The 13022-nt window shown below is 38.4% G+C and overlaps 1 protein-coding gene across 5 annotated transcripts in view; it reads right to left on the bottom strand.

Annotated features, from left to right (window-relative positions):
* The window catches only part of MASTL (microtubule associated serine/threonine kinase like), a 36705-nt gene extending 33638 nt beyond the window's left edge, over nt 1–3067 (bottom strand). For all 5 annotated transcript variants that reach the window (XM_027841505.1, XM_027841507.1, XM_027841506.1 and 2 more), the window contains exon 1: nt 2810–3067. In XM_027841505.1, the coding sequence (XP_027697306.1) occupies nt 2810–3052 (243 nt within the window). In that variant the 5' untranslated portion in view covers nt 3053–3067. The remainder of the gene's footprint in view (nt 1–2809) is intronic.
* Between the last annotated feature and the right edge of the window lie 9955 nt (nt 3068–13022).

Here is a 13022-nt window from a genome sequence, read left to right as displayed (position 1 = left end):
AAGGATTATACTGTTTTGCTGTGTAGGGTATTCATGGTTGTAATTCTAGCTCCTTTGCCTTCTAGAAAAGCATGTTCCAAACCCTCTGCTCCTTTAATATGGACGTCACTAAATCTTGTGTGATACTGACTGTGGCTCCACAATATGTGAATTTTTCTTTCTGGCTGCTTGCAGTATTTTCTCCTTGATGTGGGAGTTCTGGAATTTGGCTATAATATTTCTGGGAGTTTTCATTTTGGGATCTTTGAAGAGATAATTGGTGGATTCTTTCAATTTCTATTTAACCCTCTGAACCTAAGCTATCAGGGCAGTTTTCCTTGATAATTTCTTGAAATATGATGTTTAAACTCTTTGATCATGGCTTTCAGGTAATCCAATAATTGTTAAATTATCTCTCCTTGATCAATTTTTAAGGTCAGTTATTTTTCTGAATAGATATTTCACATTTTCTTCTATTGATTTTTGACATCTCATGGAGTCATTAGATTCCATTTGCCCAATTCTAGTTTTTAAGGAATGATTTTCTTCAGTGAGATTTTGTACCTCTTTTTCCATTCAACACATTCTGCTTTTTAAGGAGTTGGCTTTTTTTTTTCCAGTGAATATTTCTGCCTCTTTTACCATTAGGCCAATTCTGTTTTCTAAGGGGTTTTCTTCAGTATTTTTTGGTACCTCTTTTACCAAGCTGTTAATTCTTTTTTCATAATTTTCTTGCATTATTCTCATATATTTTCCCAATTTTTCCTCTACCACTCTTATCTCTCTAACTCCTCCAGGAATTCTTGTTGGGCTTGGGTCCAATTAGCGTTTTTCTCTGATGCTTTGTTTGTAGTTATTTTCACACTGTTGTCTTCTTCTGAGTTTATGTCTTGGTCTCCTCACACTTGCATATTAAAAAAACATGTCATCTGTATTTTTTAAAAGTACTTACAGGGAGATAGGGCTGAGCCTTAGACCTGGATTCAAACCTTCATTTTTCAACACTTACTTGCTATGTGACCTTGGCCAAGTCACAACTCTGAGCTCCAGGCAACTAACAGACTAGAAAGACAGATGGACACCAGCAAACTCATAATTCTCTGATATGATACAGTGAGAATGAGAGACAATATGATGGTCAGTTTAAATGGGGGAGAGAACAGGTAAGGGTGAGTATCAAAATTTCAAGCTATCTCTAGTTAACAGTTTCCAGCTGGAAAGGTAAAAGCCCAGTAACATAATTTTTGCACTTCTTAATGAGTACATGTTGCATATAAATTTGTCTCATACCTTTTAATAACCTACTTTCCCAAGTATCAATTATATTCACAATTTAAATTCAGAAATAAACTTCACTAATCAGCAAACCTTTTATTTCTATAAAAAGTAAAAGATTAAGAAAAAGATGGCTGCAAGATGAGTAGCCCAATTAATACTAATGATTAGAAGAGGAATGTGGATTTTGATTGATGATGAACATGTCACTGTGGTTTCCTTTACTTCTTATCTTCATCTCCTCAACAGCAATGGTACAACTTGATTATGTGAAGTAAAATAGCTATGACTGTTTCTGAGGAAATGACATTCTAAAACGAACTGGTAAATGTCAATCTCTGAAACAGGTGACAAGTATGTGCCTTTTAAAAAAATCCTAACAATTATTATAATACCACGATAATATTTAAGCTGGAATGGCCTTCTTGCTGTTGCCAAAACTTATAATTTCATCTCTTGCCAAAGTAACTGCACTGTCTGACTCTCATACCAGGAACGTAGGTTCCTCAGGGGCAGGGACTATTTTTTGCCTTTCTGTGTATATATACCCATTGCTTAGCATAGTTTTTGGCACATGGCAGGAGTTTAATAAATACTTTGTGACCGAAAGCAATGTAATGGCTCAAGACTACCTCTATACGCTCAGATTCCTTTAAAGCTCACCTGAGGCACCATCTTCTAGGCTAAACTCTTTCTGTTTTTCTTCCTCAAATTATCTTGTATTTACTTATCTGTATATAGAACTTATTCCCAGGAAAGCGTAAGGTCCTCGGAAACAGGTACCATTTCTGTTTTGTTTGTGTATCCCCAATGCCAGCACGGTGTGCTGCACAAAGTAGACACTTGAAAGCCTACTGAATTCAATACAACAATGGTTCTGTGACTCCAATGACACCGGCATTCCTTCGGTAGAGCTGAGTACAACCTCTCATGCATGGCCACGGGGTCTGATTCCTGTACACGAGGTCTCCTAAGTTCCCTCAGGGTCACTGGAATCCACAAGCTGCCGTCCCCATGCTCACCACAAGATCAGCCCATCTTCAGTTTGCTCAGACATTTCCCTGGTGACATCCTTCACTCCTTGTTTGTCAAGTGTGCAGTCTGCTCAAGCCCACCATGAGCCTCTTCGTCTTCGTAGCTGACATTTATATACATACGCCTCTAAGGTTTTCAAAGCGCTTTACAAACATTACCTCACTTAATCCTCACAGCAACCTCAGGAAGTAGGTGCTATTATTAACCTTATTTTACAGATGAAGAAACTGAGGCTGAAAGCGTCTAAATAACTTGCCCCTCATTTCACAGATCAGGAAATGACCACTTCAGGGTCCGCGCCAGTAAAATGTTACGGGCTGGGTCCACCCCAATTCCAGGGTGCAAGCCGTGCGCCCCCCGCCCCAGCCTCACTTTCACGGCGCACATCACCCCCCAACACCCCGCCCCTCCCCCCTTCACGGCGCACATCACCCCCCAACACTTCGCCCCTCCCCCCTTCACGGAGCACATCACCACCCAACACCCCGCCCCCACCTCACCCTTCCCCGCCTCGGTTCACCTTCACGGCGTACAACTTGCCGCTCTTCCGCGCCAGATACACTTTCCCGAAGGCCCCGCGGCTGATGGGCTTCATGATGGCGAACTCCTCAATTGAGGGGGCCCTCGGCACCGGGATCTGCTTCACCTGCGCCTCCGAGGCGTCACCGCCGTCGCCGCCGCCTGCGGATGAGGCTCGCCCGGCCGAAGCGTTCGGTGTCTCGCCGCCCTCCGACTCCGCGCTGCGGCCGCTCGCCAACTCCATCGCGGGCCTCCCTGGCAGCCCACAGCCCACAGCCCACGACTAACTTCCCGAAGCTGCCACTCCCGCCCCTCAGTTTCAAAGCAAAGCCCCGCCCCGCCGTCCGCTTACGTATGGGACGTGTGTGACGCCATCACGCGTTGTCTCTTTGAGCGCGGCGTGCGCGCGGGGGCGGAAGCGCCGCTGTGCGCCCTGTGACGTAGTGACGCCGGCTTCTGGGGGCGGAGAAACTGATGGCGCTACTGCCGGGGAGAAGGATGACCCACCTCCCCGCGTTTCCACACCTCCGCACTCGTCCCAATTCCTCGAAGAAGGATCTGCTCATACCTCGGCCTCCGCCAACGTCATGTGTCCCGCTTCCCTTCTCTCCTCAATATATTTTTGAGGATAAACAACACTTAATAGCCTTTTTTGTGTTTCTTTAAAAAATGTTTTTTGCTTATTTACAATCATTTCTATGAATACCAATGAGTCAGCCAGCATTTATCTTTATACCAGACCCGCCCCTGGTAAAACCAGTTCGGTCCCTGTGGAGAAAGAGAGAGAGAGACAGAGAGAGACAGAGTGTCTCCGACAGCACGTGACACATAGGGCACCTGCAAGAGGAGGGAAATCAAGTCACCAAATTCAGTGGTGTTAAGTTGGTTAAACAGGAGGGAAATTAAGTCACCAAATTCAGTGGTGTTAAGTGGTTAAAGAGGAGGGAAGACAAGTCACCAAATTAATGGATGGTGAGTAGTTAAATGAGGCAGCTAAGTGGCTTAGTGGATAGAGCACCAGGCTGGAGTCAGGAGTGTGAGTTCATATGTGGCCTCAGACACTCACTAGCTGTGTGACCCTGGACAAGTCATTTATCTTCTGTTTGCCTTAATCCACTGGAGAAGGAAATGGCAAACTACTCAAGTATCTTTGCCAAAAAAAACCCCAATGGGGTCACGAGGAGGAGGACGGGACTGGACAACAAAGTTAAACGGGACTGGGGTGCTAGTCGGGGAGGGGAGAGGCAGTGGGGGAAATGCAACCAGAGAAGAGATTCCCCCAAACTCTTACTACAGTATTTTCCTAAGTGTTCTAGCTTTGTAGATCCATAGTGAGGAGAAATCCTTTACCTCCCATTGTTATTCATTCCAGTTTTAGATAGCATTGAATGTTAAGTTTTTTTTTTTCCTTAACTTAATCCTAAATCTACCACTTTGCAACTTTTACCCATTTTTCCTAGCTCTGCTCTCTGGACCAAACAAATAAACTACTTTTCCACTGACGGTCCTTTAACTACTTGGATGTACCTTATCCATAATAGGGACTTAATACATGTTTTTTGAGTTGAAGGATGAGAGAAAAAAGAAGTGGAAATGACCTGGCACAGAACCCTATGGGAATGCCCCCAGTTAAAGACGTTGGGAAAATGCGGTTGGAGAGTAGACATAGTAGCAGGAAAGCCAAGGGAGGAGCCAGTATCCACTAGAAGGCAGTGGTCAGCCATTCAACTGCTACAGAAAGGTCAAGGATAATGAAGATTACAAAAGGAAAAGAAAAGAAAAATTCATCGTCATTCAAGAAGTGTCTCCAAGGAAACAGTTTAATTAAAGTATTAATAGGATAGATAGCAAGGTTTAAAGCACAGCTTAAATAGGAATTGTTTCATCTGGGGCAAAAGCAGTGAGTAGGAGTGATGCTACAAGTGCAGTCACACTAGGAGACTGGGGCCTATGCCACCTGAGGGTTAAGGGAAAGGCAGGGTCGGAGAGTGGTGCCCCAGTGATGGATCCCAGTGGGGTTGTAGCCCAGGGCAAGGTGAAGGATCAGGGTCAAGGTACAAGCCAGCCAAAGACTGTGGGGCAGGGATCAACACCAGCAGGAAGTATTCCACTTCCTTCCTCCCCCCAAGTCATGAGTACCATATCCTTATGTTAGCGCCCAGGTAAAAAAAATCTTGATTTCCTAACCTGCCCTAGTTATGGTTCTGAATTGAGGGATGAATGGTTGGTAAGAAAGTTGGTTTGGAAACTGGACTAAAATAGACTATAATTTATATAAGTTTATCAGGAAAGGGTGAGAGATGACATAGGGTGATAGTTGAGAAAAATGAGGTTCTGAGGCCCAACTCTGCCACTTACTAGTGTGACTTTGTGCAAGTCATTTAACCATTGAGCCTCAGTTTCCTCTTCTGTAAAATGAATGTTAAAATAATTATATTTCCACATTTCACAGTGTTTTGAAAAAATGTGCTTTGTAACCTTTATAGCTATATGTGTTAACATATAGTTATGTAGATGTGAACTATTTATATATATATATGCATAAATGTAAATCTACGTAACTAAATTTGAAAGGCTTAAAATTTTACCGGAGGAATTATTTCTTTCTCTGTCTGAAGACCAGCTTAGTTAAATTCAGAGGCTCATCTATCCAAACCAGAGGGTTTACCACGAAGTAATGAGCTTTTTTTGGACCATAACTTATTAATCATCCAACAAGGCTTGAAGGGATTGTGTAAGTTTAGGGTGAATGCCCTATAATGAATGCATGGATCTTTGAAGTGCCTGAGAATGTTCAGTAAAACACCTGAAGGACAGTTTTACCTCTTTAAAGGGCTTTGATTCTATTGAAGACCTGGAATGTGAAAAAACTGGAAGAGGAATCAGTTGTTCATCCTGGAGCATGGGTTTTCTAGCACGCTGTAACCTTCAATATGATAAAAGTCTTGAATGAATAGGTAATTTATTTTCAAGGACTGACTGTCAGGGAAACTCCCAGTAGACATTATTTCAGGAATACCTAACAAAAGAAGTCTCCTCATCTGTAAAATGAAATTGAATTAGATCACTAAGATTCATTCATTGGGCCTGCTGATTTCCACCATCTACTGCCCAGGCCAGGATCTCATTTACCTTGTTGCCTGGGACTGAAGCAGAGCTAATGAGGCATTTCTTTCACAAATTTTCCGTACTCTCCTCAAGACTCCTAAATCTCCACTTTTTCTTACTGTACTGAGAAAATTGAACTCCCTTTTCTTTCCTTTTTTTTTTTAAGTTTAATCAGTATTAACACTTCCTTAAATCTTGACAATGAACAGGACAATAAAGCAAGCCCTGATTTATAGTGTTTTGTGGTTCCTAAAGTATAAATGCTCACATTAAACTTTCAACAATGACTCTCAAGTTGGTTAGAGCTGGCTTCAGCACACTCCTACTTCTCACTCAGTTGTGAACTTATCCCTGTAAGGTGTTGTTTTTTTTAAGGCTTTGAATAGTTAGATTTCTTTTTGTAATATTTATTATTATAATATTTTATTATTAGTGGTTGTGAATTTTTTTCAAATGGATATAGATAATTTGTTTTCCTTTTAAAACTATTCATATTCTTTGACTGTCTTTTGAGGAATAGCTTTTCATATAAAAATTTCTGTCAATTGTACATGCAATAAGTTAGAATTTTATCTACTCATTTTTTATTGTTATGCATTTTTAAATTAATTTATTTATTTTTAGTTTTCAACGTTCACTTCCATAAGCTTTTGAGTTTTAAATTTTCACCCCTTCCCTCACCGCCTCCCTCCTCAAGATGGCGTGCAATCTGACATAGGCTCTACGTATACATTCCTATTAAACATATTTTCCCATTAGTCATGTTGTAAAGAAGAATTAGAAGCAATAGGAGGAACCATAAGAAAGAAGAAATAAAATAAAACAGAAGAAAAAAAGAGCAAATAATATCTTCAATCTGCATTCAGACTCCATAGTTCTTTCTGTAGATGTGGATAGCATTTTCCATCATGAGACTTTTGAAGATGTCTTAGATCCTCGCATTGCTGAGAAGAGGTAAGTCTGTCATTTCATCATACAATGTGGTTGTTACAGTGTACAGCGTTCTCCTGGTTCTGCTCACTTCACTCAGCATCAGTTCCTGTAAGTCTTTTCAGGATTTTCTGAAGTCTGCTTGCTCATCATTTCTTATAGCACAATAGTATTCCATTGCATTCATATACTACAACTTGTTCAGCCGTTCCCCAATTGATGGGCATCCCCTCAATTTCCAATTCTTTGCCACCACAGAAAGAGCTGCTGTGCATATTTTTGTACATGTGGGTCTTTCCCCCAATTTCATGATCTCTTTGGGATACAGCCCTAGAAGGGGTATTGCTAGATCAAAGGGTGTGCACATTTTTATAGCCCTTTGGGCACTTCCCTTCTTTTAATCTTACAACCCTTTATATCATCTCCCATTCTCTTCTTTCCTTCAATCTCTTCTTCCAAGGCCAGTTCTTCATATGCTTTTGATTTCATCCTGTCTTCTGCAAAAGATTGCATGACCTCGATCATCTTCTGCCTCTAAACTTCAATCTCTCCTCATCCAATGGTTCCTTTCTGACTGCCCCCCTCCAAAGGCCCAAATCTTCCCTAGCCTTATATATAGCACCCCACCTAGGAGGCTTTGGCAGTCCCCTGAAGGACAGATTTGTGTCACTGCATACTGTGTACCTGAGGAAGGGGTGACTCCAGATTGGCTGAGAGACTTCTGGGAGAGAGAAACAGAGGAAATAATGAAATGTTTAAGGAGCTGTGTTAGTTCCTAGAGATTCAAGGATTTAAAAAAATAGTTCCTGCTCTAAATGGTGTAGCATCTAAATTTTAAAGGAGAAGTTAAATGAACTGGAAGAGGAAATAGACAATAAAACTATACTAGTGGGGAATCTCAAGTTTCCCCTCTCAGAACTAGAGAAATCTAACCATAAAATAAACAAGAAAGAAATTAAGAAGGTGAATAGGATTCTAGAAAAGTTATATGATAGATCTCTGGAGAAAGGAATATACCTTTTTTTTCAGCAGTACATAGCACCTACACAAAAACTGACCATGTATTAGGGCATAAAAACCTTACAACCAAATGCAGAAAAGCAGAAACATTAAATGCATCCTTTTCAGATCATAATGCAATAAAAATTAATTCAATAAAGGGCAGTGGAAAGAGTGTAAAAATTAATTGGGAACTAAATAATCTAATCTTAAAGAATAAGTGAGTCAAAGAAATATCATAGAAACAATCAATAATTTGATTAAAGAGAATGATAACAGTGAGATAACACCCAAATTTATGGGATGCAACCAAAGCAGTACTTAGGGAAAATTTTATATCTCTAAACACTTATATCAATAAAATAAAGAGAAGATCAATGAACTGGGCATGCAACTAAACTAGAAAAAAGAACAAATTAAAAATCTCCAATTAAACACCAAAATTAAAGGAGAAATTCATAACATTGAAAGTAAGAAAACATTGAACTAGTAAATAAAACTAGAAGCTGGTTTTATGGGGAAAAAAACCCAATAAATTAGATAAATCATTTGTTAATTTGATTTAAAAAAAGTAAAGAAGAAAACCAAATTGCCAGTATCAAAAATGAAAGAGGAGAATTCACCACCAATGAAGAGGAAATTAAAACAATTATTAGGACCTATTTTGCCCAATTATATGCCAATAAATCTGATAATCTAAATGAAATGATGAATATTTACAAAAATATGAATTGCCCAGATTAACAGAAGAGGAAATAGAATACAATCTTAGAAAAAGAAATTGAACAAGCCATCAATGAACTCCCTAAGAAAAAGTCCCTGGGGCCAGATGGATTCACAAATGAATTCTACCAGACATTTAAAGAGCAATCAATCCCAATACTATATAAACTATTTGGAAAAATAGGTGAAGGAGTCCTACCAATTCCTTGTGTGATACAAATATGGTTTGATACTTAAACCAGGAAGAATAAAAACAGAAAAACTATACACCCTAATGAATATTGATGCAAAAATTTTAAATAAAATATTAGCAACTACTTGAAATAATAACAACTTTAGCAAAGTTGCAGGATATAAAATAAACCTACATAAATCATCAGCATTTCTATATATTAGCAACAAAGCCCAGCAATAAGAGATAGAAAGAGAAATTCCATTTAAAGTAACTGTAGACAAGTACTTGAGAATCTATCTGCCAAGACAAACTCAGGAACCATATGAATACAATTTCAAAGTGCTTTCCACACAAAAAAGGTAAAATCTAAACAACTGGAAATGAATAGATTGAGCCAATATAGTAATAGTAAAGATGAGAATTCTACCTAAATTAATTTACTTATTCAGTGCCATACTAATCAAACTACCAGAAATTGCTTTATAGAGCTAGAAAAAATAATAACAAAATTCATCTGGAAGAACAAAAGATCAAGAATATTAAGGCAATCAATGAAAAAAAATGTGAAGGAAGGTAGTCTAGCAATAACAAATCTCAAACTGTATCATGAAGTAGTAATTATCAAAACAATCTGGTACTGGCTAAGAAACAGAGTGGTGGATCTGTGGAATACATTAAGTATACAATACATTGTAGTAAATGACCATAGTAATCTAGTGTTTGATAAACCCAAAGATCCAAGCTTTTGGGACAAAAACTCATTTGACAAAAATTGCTGGAAAAACTGGAAATCAGTATGGCAGATTCTAGACATAGACCAACATCTCACATTGTGCACCAAGATAAGGTCAAAATAGGTACATGATTTACACATAAAGAGTGATACCATAAGCCAAATTAGGAGAGCATGGAATAGTTTATCTGTCAGGTCTATGGATAAGGGAATAATTTAAGACCAAATAGAATTATGAAATGTAAAATGAGTAATTTTGATTACATGAAGTTAAAAATGTTTTGCACAAACATAACCAATGCAACCAAAATTAGAAGGAAAGTAGAAAACTGGGAGAATACTTTCATACAAGTATTTCTGATGAAGGCCTAATTTCTCAAATATGTAGAGACCTGAGTCAAATTTATAAAAATACAAATCATTCCCCAGTTGATAAATGGTCAAAGGATATAATACACAGTTTTCAAACAAAGAAATCAAAACTATCTATAATCATATGAAAAAATGTTCCAAATCACTATTGATTAAAGAAATGCAAATTAAAGTAATTCTGAGGTACCACTTCACACCAATCAGATCGGCTAACATGATAAAAAAGGAAAATGATAAATGTTGGAGGGGATGTGGCAAAACAGGGACACTAATGCATTGTTGATGGAGTTGAGAACTGATCTAACCATTCTGGAGAGCAATTTGGAACTGTGCTTAAAGGGCAATCAAACTGTGCATACCCTTTGATCCAGCAGTAGCACTGCTAGGTCTATATTCCAGAGAGAGAGAGAGAGAGAGAGAAGAACCTATTAGAATAAAATATTTATAACAGCTCTTTTTGTGGGGGCTAAGAATTGGGAATTGAGGGGATACCTACCAATTGGGGAATAGCAGAATAAGTTGTGGTATATGGTTGTAATAGAATATTATTGTGCCATAAGAAATAACAAGCAGGATGATTTCAGAAAGACCTGGAAACACTTACACCAACAGACACAAAGTGAGCAGAGCCAGGAGAACACTACATAGTATCAGCAATATTGTACAAAGAACTGGGAATGACTTAGCTATTCTCAGCAATACAATGATCTTAAGACAATCCCAAAGGACTCATGATGAAAAAAGCTATCTACTTTCAGAGAAAGAATTGATATTATCTGAATACAGACTGAAGCATACTATTTTTCACTTTTTTCTTTGAGTCTTAAGGAAATGTTTTATATGATTGCACATGTATAACATTACTATATCAGATTGCTTACTATCTCAGAGATGGGGGAAGGGGAGGCGGGATAGAATTTGGAACTCAAAACTTTTTTAACTCCCCCCCCAAATATTTTAAAAGCCCTACCAAGGGCAGTTGTGGCAGGAATCTAGCACTTCACCTTTTCTGGGGGGAGGGAGAAAGGAAATATCTTTCCTTCCGTTATTCCCCATAGCATAACATCTAGCACTGCAGATATCTGAGCATAGGGATGAATCCTATTCAGTAACTAGATTCATTTAGAGGGAGTTTGAAGCACAGCTGAGGGGACAGAGGCATATATATGCTTGAGATAAACACAAATACAGAGACAGTCATTGGAGGCTGTGAACAATCTGAAGTAGTAGGATTTCTGGCAGCAAAGAGCAAAGAAGAAAGCTGGCTATGGACTCAAGAGATGAACAAGAGTTGAGCTTTGGGAGGATAATAATGAAGAAAGAATGAACTTCAAAGTCCCACAGTAATGAGTTGTAGATTGCCTTAGTGATGTGTGTACCCTATGTGTATGTATACCTTACTACCATTATACTCTTTAGGTTTGTGCTCACTCTTCCCATGAACTGGGTGTGCATGTGTGGGAGAATATGCCCCAAGTTTATGGTGGGAGAGGAATATTTTGTAATTTCTCTTTTTATTATGCCATTTTGGTAAAGGGCTTTGCTTTTTCTTTTAAATACATTTTAATTGATATCTTTTGTTTTTACATTATATACATTTCCCACTGTAGCCCCACCCCAGCCACCCCTTAAAACAAACAAAAAAGGAAAAACGTTAAAAAGTGTTTATAAATAGCCAAAATATCAAAAAAGTCTCACATTATATACAATATTCCACGTTCTTGGACTCCAATTTTGGCAAAGAAATTGAGGGAGATATCTTTTCATATTTCTTCTTTGGGACTAAGCTTGGTTATCATAACTATAAATTTAATCTTGATTGTTTCATTATAATTTTTATTTCAATTTACATTGTGTAGTCATTTTGTATGTTGTTTTCTTGGTTCTGTTGATTTCACATGGTATTAGTTTATGTCTTATTCGTGCTTCTTTGTGTCTGTCACGTTCATTGCTTTTATGGGATAGTAATATTCCATTTCATTAAATTACCATAATCTGTTTAGCCAGTACCTAATACCTGAGTATCTATACCATTTATATTTGCTTTCTGTATAAAATTTTGGTGTACATGGGGGTCTATCTTTGACCTCCTTGAGCTGTAGGCCTACCATTGTAATCTCCGGGTCAAAGGCTAAAGAATTTAGTCACTTTCTTAGCTAATTCCAGGTTGCTTTACAGAATGGTTGGATCAATTCACATCTCCATCAACAATATGTTAGTGTACCTGTCTTTCCACAAGCCCTCCAACAATGACAATTCCCATCTTTTGTCATCTGTGCCAATTTGCTGGTTGTTAAGTGAAACCTCAGGGTTGTTTGATTTACCATAAATGCCTTTACTGAAAACTGTCAACTGGCTGACTGTTAAAATCAAGCAAACCAGTAGGGACTTGTGAGTCATGGTATTAGAAGTACAGACCCCAAGAAACTAGGAGTAACCTAGATGGAATATTTCAGAAGTTTGAGTAAATAGCCTGTTTTAAAACATGGTAGGAAACGGAATACCCCAGCATAGAGGAAACTATAAGTAATCCAACTGGCTAAAATTTGGGGTTAGGGGAATTGTATGAATAAGGTTGGAACCGTATCATAGATCTCAGATTTAGTGAAGATCTTAGAGGTCCTCTAGTCTAATATGTACATGAATAAGATTCCCCTTTGCAATGTGTCCAACAAGTAGTCATCCAATGAGGGAGGGTAGTGAAGTCACTGCTTCCCAGCACACATGATTCCACTTTTGGATAGTTGTAATTTTTGTTTGATTTTGCCCAGATCAATTTATTTTAATGATTGGAGTTGGTGTAAATTAAAGTTAACATACATATTCAAAAGAAAACAGCACAGTGAAGACATTCAACCTCATGGAATCTTAGTGGCTATCAGAATCCAAAGCCTTCATTTTAGCTCCACCAAGGATCATTGTTGGCCAGCAGTCTGACTCAGAACACTGGCATTCATTCATAAGATTTTTATTGACTGATATCTTTTACATCATCTTTACTTCTCAGCATATGCCTCCCCTCCTCTCCACCCACTACTTAGACAGCCATTCCATATAATAAGGAATAAAAAAGAAAGAAGGGAAAAAAAGGTCACTCAGTAAAATTAAACAACACATCCATGAAGACTATTAGTATATGTTGTGTTTCTCCTTCATGGTCCTCATCCTCTACAA

The sequence above is a fragment of the Vombatus ursinus genome, unplaced genomic scaffold (genome assembly GCF_900497805.2).
Source record: "Vombatus ursinus unplaced genomic scaffold, bare-nosed wombat genome assembly UNPS02014861.1, whole genome shotgun sequence".
NCBI lineage: Eukaryota > Metazoa > Chordata > Mammalia > Diprotodontia > Vombatidae > Vombatus > Vombatus ursinus.
This window is presented reverse-complemented; position numbering and strand designations above follow the sequence as displayed.